Below are 20,032 nucleotides of genomic sequence, written 5' to 3' on the forward strand. Positions count from 1 at the left end.
CTGATTTTTCTTTGAGTTCTCTGCGTGTTTCACTGTCAATGTTTTGTAATATTTTAGCTTTTACTAAAACCTGATGATTGATTGACCTTCAAAAGGCAACTACTTCTTGATGTTAGTCTGTAACCTTTTACTGTTTGGAAAGGGAATTAGATATTACTAAATTGTCTCCTTAAGTAAAAAACCTCTTTGACTTTAGGTATAGAGATTATTACTTTTTCTGTTTTCACTCTTTTGCTTGTTTTCTAGTGAGACGCTTACGATGAATTGTATGTGTGAGTGTGTTTAATTATAAAGAAGTTGTAAAGGCTTTTTAAAGTAGTATTTTCTTGTCTTACTACCACTGAAAGGCTATAGACATATTATTCCCCCTTTTTAATAAAGCATGTATGTTAAGAGGAGTAACATCTTAGGGGACAGTCAGGTAGAGACTTTGACTTTCTACTTTGTCTGCCTTTGAATTGTTTGGCTGCTTTCCAGTGAGCATGTTACTTTTAACATATCTAATAATTTTTAATAAAACCATTTTGGAGAATGAGAACAATGTCCTCTCTTTTGAAAATAAGCCATCTTTGTACTAATTACACTAAACAAAGACAAGTTTTATAATAAAAAATATTACCTTCAAAATACCTATGAGTTGGCTGGTTTAAGAATATTATTTGCTATAAAATACAGCCTGAAATGGAAATACATCTCTAAAAACAAAAGGGTATTACCTTTGTTACCAATGAAAATATCTCCATAATTTTCTCTTCATATAAAACAAATCCAGCCCAAAATTCCATTTGAACTAAATAGTGATTTTCCTTCAGAAATGAAGCTCAAATTTCTCTTAATACCTGTGTAGGGCTGATAAGTAATGTAAAGTCATGAGTATTCTTGGAAGGTAATTCTTGGAGGCCTAGTGAATACTGTCTTATTGTGTTCATTTTTATTAATTAATGTGAATTTAGACCAAGCAAGCCATGACTTCAGCTTGGTAGATGGGACGAGATGTTCAGTGGATGCTACATACTCCTTTTGTGGAAGGATTTGGTGCAGAATCCCCTATTAAGTGAAAATGAAATCTTTTTAGTATATCAATTATTTACTTTTAGAATTCATAGCAAGGTTTCCGTTTGACAGGGAAAGTAAAACCATTCATTGACCCAAAATTTTACTCAGCTCTTTTGTATTTATGTTTTTTCTATCTTGCTCATCAAAGGGAAGGTTCTATATAAAGTAGATTTTTCACTTAAAAAAAAGTGGATTTACTGTGATCAGAAGTCCTTTTGGGATTAAAAATCAGTGCTTACAGCCCAGGTCTCAACAAGTAGTTTCCCAGTTATATTACAGTGCATCTCAGCTCTTGCGAACCAGGCTGTTTGTGGTAGCAGAGACTCAGGGGCTGCCAGATTGAGTAAAACGTTTGAAAAGAAGTTGTAGGCTTTACACTGGCCTAATCAGAGAATTCTGATATCTCTCCTCTCTGCTAAGCAAGGTTATTTTTTACTAAACATTTTCTAACAGTTTCTCTATTCTAAAATACTCTGACTTTAAGGCTATCTCTAGACAGATGTAATTTTGTATTTAAAGAAACTTAAGTTACTACTCCAATGCTAGTCAGTATATATAGTGACTCCTGGAAAAACAAAGTGAGAACGAGTTGAAGGGGAAAAAAATATTTGTTGTCTACTGTCCCAGTTGAATGCGTATGTGGAAATTGTATATTTTATCACTTTGGAACTACAGACACAGCACTGGAACCCTAGCCATGTGCATTACAGTAAGGGGGTGAAAATTGGCTTGTGGAGGGGGCAGAAAGTCTTACTCTTATATGTAAAGCACAGATATACATATACAAATGTATGGTTTATCTGTGGTATTAAAATTTCATGGGATGGGGAGGCAAATAGAGAAAAACATCTAAAAACTCTCCGGGTGGTAGAGGGTGACAGTGAATTAAAGGTTGAGAAACAGCACTGCATTAGAGTAATAGCTGGGAATATAGTAGATCGAATTTTTAGCATTAATTATCTCTTTTCTCCCCCAAAATGTACTTGATGAAGTTGATATGCCTCCTGATTTTTTCCCCTGCGTCTCGAATACTTTCGTACATAGAGAGACATTTTACACATATACCCGATTTGCACATCTGCCGTTAGCCCACCAGCAACTCACGGTGGATGTGTACTTCTGCTCATAATTTAGAGTCCGGTCCGAAGACTGAAAATTTCCTTTAACCCCTTATAGCCACTTCCAAGGGAAGGAAAAGACCACAGTTTTAGACACTCTGATGCCAAACCGAAGTAGTGAAAGAAACTGTATTTCTATTTTCCACCACTGACGGCTAATGTAGCCTTTCCCTCAGGAGATGGTCTGCGTGGGTCAGGCCCAGCAGGCGCTTTCAGTGTTCATTTTTAGAGCTGGTCAGACAGAGTCCCGATTGTTTCATCCTCAGAAGAGAAAGCCCGGATGGGATGTGTGCCACTCTTAGCTTAATAGGAAATGAAGTAATTCTTGGGTCATGCTTCAGCAGTTTTGTTTATCTGTAGCAATATTTCGTTTCCATGGGTACGAGTACTTCATGGAGTGATAAGGAGCCTGTGGAAAAGCTCTCTCAACCTCATGAGCACACACCTCCCTCCCAACCTGTGAACTTAAAAACAGTTTGGATTAGATGCATTTAAGGGGACCATCAGCAGTTTGATTTTTGTTTCTCACCGAGGTGCTACTTGTTTTTGTTTTTTCTGCATTTGTCTCCCTTCCCTTAATTTTTTCAGTTCTGCAGTGCCAAAAGCAACAATTAGCTCCGAGGCTTCATTGGGCCACGTTGCAGAAGCTCTCTGTAGAGCATTAGGGCTCTGTTTTCCTTGCGTGAGCTGAACAGGAGCATTTAATAGCCAATAACAATAACAACTACGAATTTTCAGCGCCTGCTTTGTGTCAGGTCCTGTGTGTACGACCATCTCTAATGTTTTTAACAACCCGGAACACTGCTGGGGTTCTCATTTTGTGCACAGGCCAAACGGGCTTCAAGGCTGAGTGACTTCTAGGACAACCCAGCCTGTCTGCAGTGGAGGGTGACATTCAAACCTAATATTTTCTGACTTCACGGCTAGCTGCCAGCAGATTTTAGGACCCCTCAGATTTCACTCAATTAGGAATAGATGTCTCCCACCCCATAATTTACTTAGGTTCCCTGATCGTTGGATAAATTCAGAAAGCAATTTAAAACAATGGAATTAAAGTTGAAGCCACGTTTCTTTAACAGTTTCTCTCCCTTTATCCCCCTCTCTCTAAATTCCCTTGGGGTACTTCCTTCAGAAGAAGCTCAGTAAATTTTTCAGAACGTCCCTTTTTGGAAAGACTTGTGATTTTTATTTTCCTTCATTACTAGAAAATTGAATGGAAAGAGAAACACCATGGAACTAGTTGAGAACCTTCCACTCTTCGCTCTGCCGCAGCTTCTGTCTTTATGTGAAAAGAAGTTAAATTGTTATTCTATCAAATTGGATATGATTTCCCATCCCCATGTCTTTGCAGTGCAGATGTAGACATCGGTAATACCCTGCATTTTGTGTGCACAGAGGCAGCATAAGACTAATGGCCCCTGCATGTAGTCATGTCTTTGGAGCTAATTTATGGCAGTCAGAGGTCTTATGTATGCATATGCTATGACTTTAGTTTTATTACTGGGACCATATTATATAATCTTTGTCTTTAAAAAATGTTGGGTGTTCTTTTGTCTGGATGCTTCATCTTAAAGGTTATATGGATTAAAAATAATCTTGAGAACCGTTCAAGCCTAAGAGCAAAGAGCAAGAGAGAAGTAGCCATGCCAGCCTGTGCGGCTGATGCCCAGACAGCAGGGCGAGTACTTTGTTCTTGGTGGTAGCAACTCTCCCAGTGGACGTTTAATAGAGACTGATCCTGGAAACCTCATTTCTCCACTCTTCTTTTAACCCTTAGATTTTCTTTTGACAAAAAAAGCCTATAATCATATCAGACAGATTCCAGATTTATGGCACAGTTTACTTTAGATCTTCAGATCGTGAGTTCATGTCTGAAGGGGAAATGCTGGGCTAACAACTGGATGGCTTCTCCTAGATACCTGTGTCATGGCCTTTCCTGATATTCTTCCTCTTCTTATATATAGTTGTATTTTAGTTATACACAAATAGAGCTAATAATAGTTCACCCGTACACCCATCTGCTTTCTAACAAATTCTCTTAGAGCAGTAGAAGGAGATATGCACGCTTACTCTGCCAAACACATGTGCGTGCACACACATGCAGTACCCCTCACGATCTTCTGTTTCTCTCCTTCTCATTTATCTTCACCCTGTCCTGGCCCAAAAAGTCATTTTAGCAATTCCACATTGATTTCTGTGCAGATGTATTACTTCTGCACTTTCTAGTTTTGAATAAGGTGGTATTGTTTCATTATGGCTTTTTGCTGAGAGAGAGAGAGGGAGGGAAGGAGAGAGGGAGGGAGGGAGAGGGTGGAGAGGAGGGAGAGAGGAAGTTCAAGAAGGCGGTTTTGTAGTGGCGTTGCGACTCTGTTTCTGGTTCAAGGTTCCAGGTTTCTCACCTTCGCACAGGCTTGAGGAAGGAGGCTGTTCAGTTGCGTCAGACAGTGGGTGATATTATTTTAGGTTTAGTATAATATCTCTTCTAAGACATGGCAAGTTTAAGTTTTGAATACAAAATTCAGTTCAGAACCCAAATTATTCACAATATCATCGTTGAATTGTGAAATGTCATTTTAGTTTTTATTGATATTTATTCATATCTACTTCAAAAGAATGTCAAGAGTTCATAAATTAGGTTAATCTTGAATAAATGGGAAAATGCTGGTTATTGGTTAGATTCATGAATGAGGACCACAGCATTCTTACTTTTTAAATAATTCTTCTGATTGAAATACATATTGTTGCATCTACCTAATTTAATTGGACATTAAATGAAGCTGTGTATTTTGTTTTGGGTGATGGCATTAAAGAATTTTAAATCATGGCTCTTCACTAATAAGACTAGGAGAGGTTCTAGATTTTAAAACGTTAGAGGTGGTCGTATGCCTCAGGCCATATAGCTAATAAGTAAGAAAATAGGTTTGAGCCCAGGTCCATCATAGCACAAGCATCTAGACGTAGCCAAATTAATATCTTCCTGAAACTGGTGTCTGCAGTAATTATGCCATCTCTTGAACTTACTCGCTACTTTCATTTTTATGTTTTTGAAGCTTTCCTATTTCTGGAATTTGTTTTCTCATTGGAAAGGTAGTTAGTTTATGGAAGAAGAACGATGATGTTAGCCGCATACTAGTTGTAATTAGTGTATGAAAGTTGAGGAAAAACTGTGTTTCGATGAACTTATTCTGCATATAGAAAATACTTAATTTTGTGAGACTAAAAATCCAGAAGAAAGTCTGATTCTCCAAGAAGAGAAACAGTGTTGTCAAACCTTTCTGGTTTTACTCAAACGGAGCTCTTTGGGCTGGTGTGTATTGTTATCTGCATTCGCAGCTCACGGGGTCTCTGCCTGTGTGTACCACCGTCATTGATTGGCCTGCCTGCTTTTCTGGACTCGGCATGTAACCACAACATTCGTCGTCCCTGAGTGAACCAGGCGATTTCATTGAAGTCCTCATTACCTCACAGGAAAGAACATGTATCTGAGAGCGGAAGTTATTTTTTAGACCTGGAATTGCTAGTAATAGTAAAATAAAATCATGTCGTTTTATGCTTTCCAGAATGCTTCATCATTTGATCTTTTGCATTGTGGTGATGATAAGGCAGATACTGGGGGCTGCTGAAAAATTCCTCCCACGTAACCCGTATGACTGACTTTTCCCCTGTTGGGTTTTCAGATGTAATTCAGTTCAGTGGGTATTAGATTTCCCACTGCATGCCAGGCCTTACCAGATCCTCGAGCTTTTCATTCTTTAATTTGTTCAAATTGAACAGCCATAGTTCAGTATATATTGAGATGTTCAGAGACTCTTGCAGCGCCAAACACTATGGTATAGGCGTGGTGATAACCGGGCCTCAAAGTTGTCTGCTTTTCGGTAAGGGAACTGCTTCATATTTGCAAATAATTTAAACAAGAACTAGAAATGGAGTTTAAAGAAGTTTAGAAGGTTGCTGTCAGAGCTCAGAGAAAGAAGGGGGTTCTTTTAGGAAGAGGAACTTGTGTGCCATGCAGGAAGAGCAGAGAGGATGCACAGGTGCCGCCCTTCGGGAGGAGGACTCTAACACTGCCTTCTCTGCTGCATGTGCTCCCTTCAGGTCACGACTGCTGTGAGACTGTGCAGGTGCTGCTCTGTGCTTCCAAAGAAGGCCTGCCCGTGAGCGTGGTCGCCGACGCGGACTTTTCCTTCGTGCAGGATGAGGCTTGCGATGCGGCCCAGTTCCTGGCGACCAGTGCCGGCAACCAGCAGGCCCTGAACTTCACCCGCTTCCTCAGCCGGTCGGGAACCCCCTCAGCGGATGTAGATTCCCTCGACGAGAAGGTCGCCCTGGCATTCAGACACTTGAAGCTGCCAGCGGACTGGAATGTGCTGGGGACAGATCAGACCTTGCATGGTGAGAATGCAAATAGCCCACAAACAACACTGGGGTTGGAATCCTGTTTTTTTTCTGGGGCTGCTTTTATGTGGCCATTGTCTTCAGGTTTTCCGCAGCGGCTAAATAAACGTGACCTTCACTGTAGCAAAGTAGCCTTGATGACATCTCTTCTAGGTTCTTCAGCCGAGCTGTTAAACCTGTTCCCACCATGAAGTGACCTGAGGGAGAGTTGAGGGCACAGCAGCTTTCTCTGCGTCTGGGTTTCACACTCGATCTCAAGTGCAGAAGTGACTCCTCCTTCAGGAGGAGAGTGGCAGAGTAACTTCTGTACTTTTTTGGTGTTTAATTATCAAAGAAAGAGTTTTTATTACTTTTATAACTTTTATTCCGAAGTTCTCTAGAGATTCCACGGCGTTGGAGAAGAGGAAGGCTGGGGGAGCACGAGCTCTGAGAAACCCCACACTTTTTTAACCAGAGTATTTTCACTCTTAGTTATCTCCTGCCTCTCCATGTGAGAGTTTGTTGAAGGAAGGGCTCCACTTTTTAAAAAACACTGCTGTGGTCAGTATCTATGCTCCTCATAGTCAGACAGGGGTTTTCTCATGTAATTATTCTTGTGGTAAATGACATCTGCCAACTGTCATGATTTTACATATGTATTTAAATGAAACATTACATATCTGGGGTCCAGTAAATAACATCCACTACCTTCTGAGTTCAAATCCAGTTGAAAGATTTCAGAGTTACACCGCTAGAGACGAAAATGTTTGCTTCGTTACCGATGAGAGCTAGATTGGAAGACTGACATTAGATCTGCCCGAAGAGTTTGTCTCTGAAAGACCTGGACGGTCACGGGACCGCCCTTCGGCGTCCACCCAGCTTTGATCACTGTGTCACTTGGGGAGAGTGGGCCAGAAGTTATCCGACGTGCAGGTAGCAGATCCTGAGGAGAAACAACCAATTTGTTCGTGCTGCCATTATTAAAAAGAAACACAGTCGACCCTTGAGCAGCGCAGGTTTGAACTGCACGGGTTCACCGGTAGGCATGTTTCTCATCCACGATTGCGACTTTCTGTATACCGAGGGCTGACATGAGTTATTGTACATTTTTGACTGCATGGGTGGTTGGTACCCCAAACCCATTATTCAAGGGTCAACTGTGTTAGAAAAAGCACAAGCCTAAAACTTTAGGCATGTGACTTCCCCTCTCTGGACTCTAGCTTCCTTGTCTTTAACAGGGAACTGGCCAGCTTTAATATTTTTGTGGACTTTCCATGTGATTCTTAAGTTTCTGTTGTACAAAATTACTCATGCAGTGCTAACAGAGGCTAAATTGAATTTGAAATTTAGAGAAAGGTGTTAAAAACCACAATAAGGTACCATTACACACCTATTAGAAAAGCTAAAATTAAAAATGCCAAATTCTGGCAGGGACCCAAAACAACATCTCATTCATTGCTGGTGGGAGTGCAGAATGATATCTCCAGTCGGGAAGACAGTTTGGCTATTTCTTATAAAGTTAAATGCACATTTACTCTGTGACTCAGCAGTCCCACTTTTGGTTCTTCATCCTAGAGAAACGAAAGCTTATATTCACTCCGGAAAAAAAAAAAAAAAATCTTTTCACAGGTGTGTCTATAGCAGCTTGTTTGCAATCATCAAAAACTGGAACAACCCAGATCTCTCTCACTGGGTGAATATAAACAAGCTGTGGTACATCCACACAATGGAACATCCCTCAGCAATGAAAAAGGAATAAACTATTGACACGATGAACAACTTAGAGATTCATTTGAAATGCATTGCACTATGTAAAAGAAGTCAGTTTCCGAAGGGTATTTACTGGATGATTTCATTTATGTGATACTCTGAAAAGGGCAAAATTATAGGAATAGAAACTAGATCAGGAGTTGCCAGGTTTAGAAGTGGGGAAAGCTCAGATAGCAAAGGGAGAATTCTTTGGGTATTGGAATGGTTTTGCATTTTGATGGTGGTGATTATAAGAATCTCTGTGTTCTAACTCATAGGACTGTACACCCCCCCAAAAGTGAATTTTATTGTACATAAAATAATTAAAAGAACAGAAGAAATTTTTTGCAAGGTGAAATGCATGCAAGGGACTTGATAGACCTGCTTGGAAGTCGATGACTGGGATCAGGAATCTGATTTCAAGTGCTGGATTCACGTTCTGCAGTTTTAACCAGGAACACTGGGTATTTTAAGGGCAGAGTAGCTTCAGTTAAGAGGCACTTGCTTGCTGTTGAGGGATGGATATAGGACATTCTGCTTATATTGAGTCGCACATCAAATACTTTTCAAAAGGTATTTAAAGGAAGAAGGTACGAAGCAAGCTTGTTGCCTGGGATAATAATCCAGGTAAACAGGGCACCTTATTACATAACAGGACTACTTGCTGTTAAAAGCTAGGATGTTTACAGGTGTTCTGGCCTAATACTTGTACAAAGGAGTCATGCAGGATTTATGGTTAATCCTCTCACTCTTCATTGTTTGGATGCAGTGCTTTTTAACTTATTTTAGGTCAGCGACTCCTTTGAAAATAACTCAGATTTCTCCTCAGGAAAAAATACATGTAGGTGTCTCCCTGCAAAAATTTACATAGACTTTCAGGGATTATAGCCTTCCCGAACCACAGGCATGAACGTGAAGTTAAAAACTCCTGGTTTAGATTTGCTATTATAAAATGGAAAGAACATAGCTAGTGGCGTCAGTTTATTTATATCCTGGTTTCATTGCAAGAGTTTGGGTACAATATTTAATCTCCGCTTCTCATTTTCTTCATCTATAAAATGGAGGAAAGTGAATTCTGATAGTGTGTGCTGGTTTGCAAGCTCTTCATTTTGACTATACCATGAACAATATCCAGTAACCTTTTAGAGACAAATCTTTGATGAGCTATGACGAGGTAAGGTAGCATGTCTTATAACAGGGTAAAACAGGACAGCACAAAAAGAAAAGGCACTTTAAAGCATAACGAGACGTTTTTCTTTTGCTTTAACATATTTCTAAAGTTAAGCCTCACTTTAAACATGAGCAAGAGGGACTTTGTGCGTTTTAGTTCTTCCAAGTGTTCTTTAATCTCTAGTTACGTAAAGAAGCCTCTGCACTTACTTTTTCACTTAGTTCTGCCTTCAGTGCAAGTAGGAAGGATTCGTCTGGGTGGAGGGTGAATGGTGGGGTAAGGATATCTTCCCGAGTCTCACTGAGTTGTCGCAGCTCTAGTGACTCAGTGGTTAGTGAAAACAGTGAATTAAGATGGTTTTTCTTGTGAAAGAGCCTCATACAGTAGCAGTCAGCATACCTCTCGATGACCGGGTGGACCCATTGAAGACTTGCTCTGAAAGCAAGGAGAAGAAACATCGCAGAGGAAATCTTTATTCTTATTTAGTCATGGTATTGCACAGCTAAATGAAAAGAATGTCTAATCATCTTTGGGGGATGGGGTAGGACTCCTCCCCCACAATGAGAAATTTGAGCAGAGAGAAGAGTAAGACAGGTTTAAAAAGACTGCCAAAAACAACTTCCATTCTCAGTTCTTTATATCTGATGTTGCTTAATAGAACTTCAACATAATTTGCTCTTTTAGTTTTTACACTCCTTCCGAATTGTTTTAATAGCTTTTCATTGAAATTTTCCTTAGCTATACTCATAGGAAATGCAGAGTGCTCTGAAAAACACAGTTAAATAACTCGGAATACAGGGGAAAAAGACAAAGGGTCATGAGAGGGGGAAAAAAAAAATACAGATGTGGAGAGTAGAGAACAGAGATCGATCCTAAATTGTAGGAGCCCTGCAGTTGAAACTGACACAAAAGGAATAAAAGCAGCTGTGTAAGGTATAGTGGGTAAAGTTTTTTTATTATTGGAGGGAAACATGGAAAGATGCTCTATAAAACCGCATTTGCTTGCACGGGTGCTCTATTGCTTGATTTTTACCAAAATAGACAAGGTGGAGTAATAGAGAAGGTGTGATTTTTGGGCTCAAGACAGAAGAATTTTCAAATCTTGCTGATTCTTGCTGTGGTCAGGTTATTAACCTGTTAACCTGTCTTCATCTGCTCAATGAGATAATGAGACCTAACAGGGTTATCGTGAGAATGAAAACAATTCGTACAAACTGCTTAGCGCCCAGTACATGGCACTTAGCAGGTCCTCACAATAAAGTAAATATATTACTTTTCTTGTAATCCATTGATTGCACAAAGGAAGTGACCTAAAAGCTGTGGCGACTGCTGCTCAGGACCTTAGATTGAGATTCGGGGAGGACATTGGTGCCGGAATTAGGGTGCCAGCTTTGAACACGTGTATGGCCTTGTCGTTGGAACTCTGACTCAGAGCAAAGACGGGATCAGAGAGGTGGGAGTGTAGAGAAAACTAACTTAAGGAGGTGTCGCCAAGTAAGCCGGAAATAACCAGTCTCTAAAAAAATCACACAGTTCCTGGTTGGTGCCTGATTGGCTGTTTTATTTTTGGTAAGGATGTCAGAGTGCTTGTGAATAGCTGGGAGGCGCAAATCCTGGTGACGGTTTATCTTTTCTGGAGGGTCTTTCTGTCCTTTGGGTCTGGCCTTGGCACCCGCTTTAAGGTGTTTATTATTAAAATTTGTACCTGCCCATGCAGTGATTTCTTCTGGGTGTCGATTTCTTTCCAGCCAAATGCGTCTGCTGAATGCCCTATTAATTCTGTAGTTGTATGTGTAGTCCTATATGGAAAATAAAACATGAAAGGCAGCTTTTGCTTCCAAGGACGTTTACCTGACAATACGGAGACTAGACTGATACACATGTGACGTTAGAAAATAGTGCAGTTCACTGTGAAATCACAGGTTCAAGATGCACTCATTTTTGTGCAGTTCACATAGAAAAACATCGAGGGCTTCAGTAGTAGGAGATACTGGGGTCCAAGAAGCCTGAGAATGCTCAGCGAAGGAGCAGAGACCCGAGCAAGTGCCCCATGGGGAGTGAGAGATGTTAGCTAAGCGGGGAGGAGGGCACTGGGCAGGCCCAGCTCCAGCGAGCCACTCACATTCCCTCTGAGCGCTGCTCCCTGGAGCTGAGTAGTGCACAGCCTGTGGGGCCGTGTACCGCGGTCCTGCAGTGGCTTTAGCTCCCGCCATTACCAGCTGGGCACAAGGACGCCTGAGGAACAAAGTGTAGCTAGAGAACCTGAAATGCAGTTTGAAGTCCGGAAGGACAGAGGTGGCGGGGGGCGGGGAGAGGCACCTGGCATTTATTGAGTGTCTCCTGCAGCCAGTTGTCGTGCCAGCCTTTCACCTCTGTCCACCCGTTTGTTACTGCACCCCACTCTAGGGGTGAAGGAAGTGAAGCTCAAAGAGGTTAAACGGATCGTGCCCGGTCATAGGGATGGCAGATGCCAAATCTGAACCCAGATTTGTCTGACCTCAAAGCCCTTCCTCACTTTGCCACTTTCAGAGTGACTTCCTCTATAAGAAGGGGCCGACTTCAAGTGAAATAAACTCAAAAACATGTTTTTCTTTTTGAAGTTAATTTGGATATTAGCGTTACCCTTTCTTATTATGCCCGGAGATGCATGTCTTTCTTTCATTAAACAAACAAAAAAGAGCTGGCAGTGCCAGCAGTTTGATTTGCCCTTAATGTGGGAGAATAGAAAGACTTATGTGTACTTAACAAGAAGAACCTGTTTTTAGTGTTTAACTAGCCAACTCCTGTCTGGGTGTTATTTTTTATTTTTTATTTTTTTAAGTAATTACACCCTTTATGATTCACCCATCTAAGCCCTAGGCCCCAACTGCTCTTCCCGTTGGGTCCGCATGTTGTGAGGCTACATCCACTTTTTTTTTTTTTTAATGAAAAGACATGTATATGGAGTCACTGTTATAAATCTGCCCACATCAGTTGTCTGAACAATACATTAAATCAGGATATAGAAATGGCTTGATACTCTTGTGGACTGTTCCCTGTTGGAGACAGGAGACACGTTTTGCTTCTCCTAATTTTTCCATCCTCATTTGTTTTTACTTGAGAGCTGTTTCTCCCTAGCCACAATGAAATTGTTTATATTCTATGTTGTGACTTAACTTCGGGATCGTAAGTACTCGGAGGCATTGGTATTTAACAGACTTGTCTTTTTGTTGGTTTGCTTTTTGTTTCCACATTCTCCCCTCACTTAATTTTCTCCCGTCCACAGATGGCGGCCCCCGCGAGACACTGATGCATTTTGCTGTGCGGCTGGGACTGCTGAGGTTGACGTGGTTCCTGCTGCAGAAGCCAGGTGGTCGCGGAGCTCTCCGCATCCACAACCAGGAGGGAGCGACCCCTGTGAGCCTGGCCTTGGAGCGGGGTTACCACAAGCTGCACCAGCTCCTAACCGAGTAAGTGCTCGTTCTCCCTCGTTCCCTCCTCTCACTGCCGGCCCCACCCCCTGATTCCTAGTCCTACTGCCCACTTGGCGTCTCGGTGTGGGTTCGCCACAAATGAAAACCTCAGCTCTGTGCCTCGTCTCCTGCTGGAGGTTTTAAGCCTTCTCCTGCTAACCACGTCAGTGTCTGAGAGTGACAAACGTAAGTCACGTCACCATTTTCTCTCTCTGCCTCCCTGCTTCAGTGCTTCTTTCCTCTCAGATGTTGTTGAAAACTTAGAAAAAGGCTTATCGGTGGGGGCGGCATTCCAGTACCGTGTATCCAGTTTACCCCGGTTCAGTACAAAAGAAGACAGGTTTCCTGTGCCATGCAGTTTCTCCTGGTATGTCTTCCAAACTTGAAAGAGTTAATTTAATAGAAATGCACACTGTAATATAATAATTACATGCAGAAAATATGCTGAACCACTGAGGTTTGGCCTGAATATGATTTCTGTGAATAAAATCAAGAGCAATGGTCTCTGCATATGAGGTGCAATAAAAGCAACTGAGTTGTCCTGGAAATGCGCAGTAGGAAATCCTGTCTGCGGGTGCAGTTAGACGTTCTGGCTTACAGAGAGTCCTTTGAAGGGATGCTGTTAGTCAAAACAGTTGAGGAATTCTTTTTTCTTGTATAAATAGAGAAATAAATGCATTATAATAGGCAACATTTTCCATTGGAATATTTATAAAAGGCAGAAATTTCAAGTATAGGTTTTCTCTTATTGAATATACTTTGTATTTTATGATCATCGTCATCTTTTCTGCCACATAATCTGAACAGGAACAAACCCCACTGGATCTATATGCTTTAGCAATTGTGAAGGGACCCTTGTAAATTAAGCCAGTATTCCCATGTTCTCAGATATTTTGCTTGTTAGACTTAATTTAGTTGCAGTTTATTTCTGTTTACCCTTTTTAGCTGCAAGTGAGGGTTAGTCTGCAAGGGCTAAGAAGAGATCTCAGCAGGTAATGCCACCCTGCACCGTTTTGCTTTACCTGCCAAGTTTATAACCTTCCCAGTCAAGCCAAGCAGCAGGTTCCTTGCAGAAAGCTTCCTGATGGGCTGCGGGGACAGTGACGGTGGGAGGGGCGCTTCATCTCCCACGAGCTTTGGACACCCGAGCTCTCCTGCGGCAGTTCCAGGAGTGGCAGGTTTCGTCCCTTGTACTTCCCATCTGGCCAGTGATTGGATCCCCTCTGCTGTTTGCCTCATGGCCTTAGGAAGACAGGCCTTGTTCCAGAAGTTGAAAAAACGAACTCGGTGTAACTGTCGTGAAGTCGAATGCAGTTCCTCTCTAAATGCAATCTTATAGTTCAGGGTTTTTGCTGGGAAACAGAATTGGTTAAGGATTGCCATCCAAATGGGGAAATGATTTCAGCAGCTTCATTCTGTTCTTGGTGGGATGTCACAAGACTTATTGCATTACAGCACAGCTCTAAGGAAACTATAGTGTGTTTGTTCTTGGAGAAGAGTTTGGTCTGCTCCACAGTGCTGCCTCTGTTACACGTGGGAGAGCCACTTACCTCCTTTTGAAAGGAAGTAAGTAGGACTTGAAATCTGCAAATAGAGGACTGCAGGTGGAGAGTGAGCACCTGGCTGCAGATCTGCCCCTGAACTTGGATTTATCTGGCTGTTACAGATCTAGAACCTAGAAAAACTGCCTTGAGTCATAATTAGTGATTTAAAACAGGTAAGTGGGTGATTTTACTTATCCCTTTGTCTCACTCACTCTGATATTAGTAGAACCGTAAAGAGTCAGGAAAGGTCATCTTTAAGAGATGAGGAAACAGATCTGGAGAGGTAAAGTGACTGGATCAGGGTGACAAGGTAGCAAGGCTAGAGTTAGAAGTCAGATCTCCTAAGAGGCTGCCCAGAGCTCCTCCCACTGCCAGGATTCTTAGCAAGGGGCCCAAGAATGGACCGTGTGGGGTCTGCATCCTTGGAAATTACAAGCAAACGTTTTTGCACACCTGTTTCCGAGTAGAGTATGTTTTGTGAAATTCACCAAGAGGTTTGTGGAAAGTTAAGAATTCCTCTGCTATATTATGGTGATTTTCTAATAGTTTACTAATGTCTTTAGATTTGAGTGTTCTTATACCCCTGTCTCTTTTTAAATTATTTTTTTTCCATATAGGCCTGTTTCTTTTTTCCTTTTCAGTTAATATGAAATTGAAGTATGGCTATATACATTAACATTTATTAAATAATTTTGCATTCCAGTTTTAACTAAGAAGTCTAATTTATTTAACTCCTTTCATACCTCTCTCAAAATAAATTTAATTCCTTGCTATTTGCCCTGTTTTGGGGAGTGGGGTGGAAAGAGAGGGTGTTAATTCTGATCAGTGTCCAAGTTCTTTTGTGTGTCCAAGGCTTATTTTGATATTGTAATTGTATTTGTGGTTTGAAAATTGACCTTAAATAAAATATCACCAATATTGCCTGAGAAATCTTACCCTAGAAGAATGCCCAAACACTTAGTCCTGCTCTGGCTTTTAGGGAGATGCACAGTCATCTCTCCCGTTTTGAAGAGGAGTTAGTTGAATACCCTACCCAAGGTCCCTTAATTAATGATGAGCAGAGTAGAGAGAAAACCAAGTCCTGAGACTCGTAGTTTAGTGAATGCTCGGAAGTGACAATATTAAATGTGTGTTGCAGTGGAGTCATCTGCATCTAATACGAGATGTTAGAGCCAGATGCTGTCTGATATCTCACTCACACATGACAAATAAGAAATGTCGGACTGTGATCACTCATTTGGGGGGAGGGAGAGAGTTGAGACGAAGAGGCAGTTCCAGGCAGTGGCTGTGTGTGCAAACTTAGTGGTCAAATATAAGTTTGCATTTGGCTCTGCCATTTTTAGCTGTACTACTTTGGACAGATTAAGTAACTTGCCTCTCTAATCTTTAATTTCTTCATCTGAATTAAAAAAAAAAATGATAAGATCTACCTCTTAGAATGATAGCCAGTGCCTGGTGTATGCATTGTGATAAATCAGAGTTTATTTGTCACACAGATTATGATTATTTCTTGGAGGAAATACAGGAGCTATAACTATTTCAGCTTGAAGAGAAACGACATAGAATGGTGGACCTGCTTAATTCACATCTGGGCCACTGTACTCAGTAGCCTGTGTGTCACTTACACACTCTGAGCTCACTTTTCTCATCTCTTGTGGGCACATACCTCGTCTTCCTGTGCCTCCAGGGTAGTAGAACCGACTGAGATTTGTGCAGATACTCTGTTAAACTGTAAAGTGCTCTTTGTGAGAGTTTCTTAAATACTCATAAAATCGGTAAAATGAAAGTACACTAATCAGTGAAACTCAACTTCCGGTTTATTGGTCTGTCTAGAGTATCTTTTTTGTAATATTTAGTTCTCTAAGTTATAGTAGAGAGATTGGTAGTGAGGCTGCTAGTTTTGAATCCAGGGTCCACCTCTGTGAAGCGATATGATCTTGGGTGATTCACTTAATCTCTCTAAGCTTCAGTGCCTTGTTTGTAACGTGGGAAGAAGAATCAGAAGACTTTCTACAATTCTCTCATTGCTTTGAGAAATTAATGAAAGAGTGCAAGTGGAGAGCCAGCGGTGGCTGACATGTTATCTCTTACTGCACTTCCTTTAATTTTCCTTTCCTTCTAGGCCTATATCAATTTTTCATCCATTAAGGAAATTTTGCCAAAATCCTGAAGTATTTTCAGGCAACGTTTGGATGTCCCTACTTGATGGGAGTTTGAAATTAATCCCTAGTGTAATAGATAACACTTAACCAATTAGCTTGGCTCTCTGATGCGTGCTGTGTTGTTGACGCCTCTGGGCTGATGGACGAGGGAACTCTAGATTGTTAAAGAATCATTTACAGTGCTGCCACCCTTACGGGGAGAATATTTCTTGTAAGAATTTTAACTGGAGTGCTGATATAAAAGAGCTGAAATATTTCGTTTGCCCAATGAGTGAGTGTAAAAATATTTGTCCTCATAACTTCATCTCATTTTCAGTATCAGTTCAACATAGCTTTATTCATTGCATGCCTGTAATACACTAGTAATCATGGTTCGAACGATGCAGATGATGCTTCATTTCCACCTCGTGACAACCTGTCTGAAATAGACATTCTCTGTGTTTTACAGGTAAAACAGGGAGACTCAGAGAACTAAAGTAACTACCTCTAAGCTTTACAGAAAAGTGGTAGAGCTGTTGTTACGCCTCTGTGGAATTCAGAGGCCCATATTCTTCCTTCTACAAAAATTTGACAGAAAGAGAGAGACTCAGGAAAAGGCAACTGGGCTGCAGGATGACTAGCTCTTGATTAGGAAAGGGCTGTCAGGTTTCCATTTAGTCCTAGCCTCTCCTTTCCTGGAAAAAACAAGATCCTCAGTACAGCAACTTGACATTTATATTGCCCAAAATATGGGTTTTAAAGTACCGTTGGTTATACTCAAGCTGTCTTCACATTTTGATTCTCGGAACAGCCTAATGAATGGGTATTATTATCCATGTTTTATAATTGAGGAAACTGAGGCCCAAGAGGTGGAGCGAATTGCCCAAAGTCACAAGGCTACAAAGTAGCAGAACCTGGCTCAGGCTCAAAGTCCAGCAATCTGTCTGGGTTGAGATGGTACATGTGCAGAACACACATCCAGCCTGGGAAACTCGAGGCTCTCACTTGTGGTCTGTTGTCATAGTAGGTGATATTGGGCCCTCTTGAAGAGTTTGTGTCCATCAGTTCTCAAGTCCTCCTTCTGACACATTTGCACTTGAAACCTGGGTTCAGGGTTGGGTCACAAATAACTATTCCACGGTACATATTTCACAATGGAATTGAATGCTATTGAGCAAGATGTTCTGTTAACATAGCAACTGCCCTTTTAGGGTTCTCTTCAAGTACTTGACGAGTGGGTCCTCAGTAGCCCATCTTGTGCAAAACAAATTTAGAATGTTTGCTTTTGCTCAATAAAAAAAAATGAAATAAATTTATAAACTTAACCTTCAAAATAGTAGCCAGAAAGCAGGATTTTTTTTTTTTTTTCACATTTACGTTCATTTAGCCTAAGCCCCATCCATCTATCTGTCCCTTGGTTCTTCCTTCCATCCGTGCATCTATCCATCCACTCATCTAACCACCCATCCTCCACCCTCCTTCCTACTGAGCGCTAAGGTCTTTGTGTTTTAGTAAAGATAATGAGGTAGAACTGAGTGGAGTCTAGAAAGAGGAGAGGGGGCACTAAAATTTATTAAATACCGAATGCCTGCTTCATTGGTGCTTTACGTGTGTTCTCATTTAAACCTCTTCATGAACGTCTAAAGTGTAGTTGGTACAGTTGGTTTTCTTCTACCGAAGAGAAGATATTCCCAGAGGAACTAAATAACTTTAGGTACTGAAATTGCTTAGCATTATTTAACAATCATTTTGTTAAGATTTTGTTCAAATGTTTAGTGTCCATGTACACCTAAAACTATAAGGTGTTGAATTCTTAATAAAGTCTTCTGTTTTAACATTTGATTAGCAAAAACAAAATGTATTTGGGGGTACCTCTTTTTCTAACACTTTTTTTCATACATTTATATGTGGATTGAGAATGATTTCCTTCCACAGTTCTTGTACATGATTTTGGCCATTTTTCTTTCTCAGATTTGGAGATGGCAGTGTTAACACTTTGCTTTTAATACTTACAAGATGTGAAAATTTTACACATAGAAATTTTTTCTTAAAAGATACATAGCCTGAATGGAATGAAATATGTATAATTTTAAAAATTATTTAATGTTTATTTAATGTAATGGGTGATAGTTAAAAAGTTAATGAAAATTATTTTTATATAATCTAATATCTAATTTTTCCTTTTATCATTTAAATTTTTATAAATATTTGTTGGTTCAAAAGAAAAAATGTTCTTCTGAAAGCTATTTAGCCAATGCAGTCTTAATATTGTCAACCTATTTATTAATTTAGCCATTTGAAGCTCCTGTTTCTGTGCATAGCTTTAACAGTTTTCACAATCTGTAATTATTTTAGCATTTTACTCTTATAGTAAATACACATTTATGCTTTAACTGGCCAGTAGAATTTCTAGGTAAAAAGCATATAAGGAGATGTGCACTTTAAATTATGTAGCGAATGCTTACAGAATACTCCTTGTTTTCACAGTATTTTTTATGTTGATGATGTCGTTTCTCTGATGTGATGGTAACTTCTGTAATCACATACATGTTCAGTAGGCATTTAAGTATTTGGCCTTAAAAAGACAAAGCCGAACGTGAGTGCTCCCTATTGTTTGCCATCTGTGAGCCTCAATTTCTTCATCTGTGAAATGGGAAACGATAGCATGTACCTCTATGTACCTCATGGGTCTGTTAGGATTTCATGAGAACATGTGTAAGTTCCTAGAAACTTACCACCTCCCTTTATTTGGAGAACTAGGGAAGGAGAGTCATTGGAAATAAGATGATCTACTCAGCTTTGTATGAATATGACACGTCTGCAACACCATCCAGTTTCTGACAGGTTTTGTCCCGGTCAGCCCCACCCCACAACTGTAACAGTATCTCTGGAAACAGCAGAGAGTTAGAACCCTATTTTCCTCTTGGATATTTTAGGAGTGAACAGTAGTAGGGTGATAACATGGGTAGTTGCCTGTCAGTTACTCCCATAAGCAGGGTTCCTGTGCTTTTTTTTTTTAATGTCTCGTACTCAGAAACTGCCTTTTTTTTGTTCATTAGAATGACACCAGTCCTATAGTATTCCATAAAGTCACAACTTATTGAGCACGTTGGGAGGGTCTAACGCGGCGCTAACACTTTACATTCACATTTATTTGATCTCACAAGAAACTTAGGATTCTCACTGTACAGATGAGGAAATTGAGCTGCAGAGATACATAACCGGCGCAAGATCAGAAGTCAGAGTAAAGGATCTCACCTAGTTAGAGCACGGACTCTCCAGCTCGTGCTCTAATCATCACCTTATACAAATTTTAATTACTTAACAGCATAGAATTAATAACAAATTGCTGATACATGGTAGTTGCCCAAATTAAGCGCCCTCTTCCCTTTGTACTACTCCCCAGCTAGTCGTTAAGGGCAGAGCC

General features: G+C 40.6%; 1 protein-coding gene across 6 annotated transcripts in view; it reads left to right on the forward strand.

Moving 5' to 3' along the window:
* The window catches only part of AKAP13 (A-kinase anchoring protein 13), a 234,334-nt gene that overhangs the window by 86,415 nt on the left and 127,887 nt on the right, over positions 1 to 20,032 (forward strand). For all 6 annotated transcript variants that reach the window (XM_006905247.3, XM_015593782.2, XM_015593780.2 and 3 more), the window contains exons 4-5: positions 6,270 to 6,566; positions 12,734 to 12,917. In XM_006905247.3, the coding sequence (XP_006905309.1) occupies positions 6,270 to 6,566; positions 12,734 to 12,917 (481 nt within the window). The remainder of the gene's footprint in view (positions 1 to 6,269; positions 6,567 to 12,733; positions 12,918 to 20,032) is intronic.

Source organism: Pteropus alecto, unplaced genomic scaffold (assembly GCF_000325575.1).
Source record: "Pteropus alecto unplaced genomic scaffold, ASM32557v1 scaffold60, whole genome shotgun sequence".
Lineage (NCBI taxonomy): Eukaryota > Metazoa > Chordata > Mammalia > Chiroptera > Pteropodidae > Pteropus > Pteropus alecto.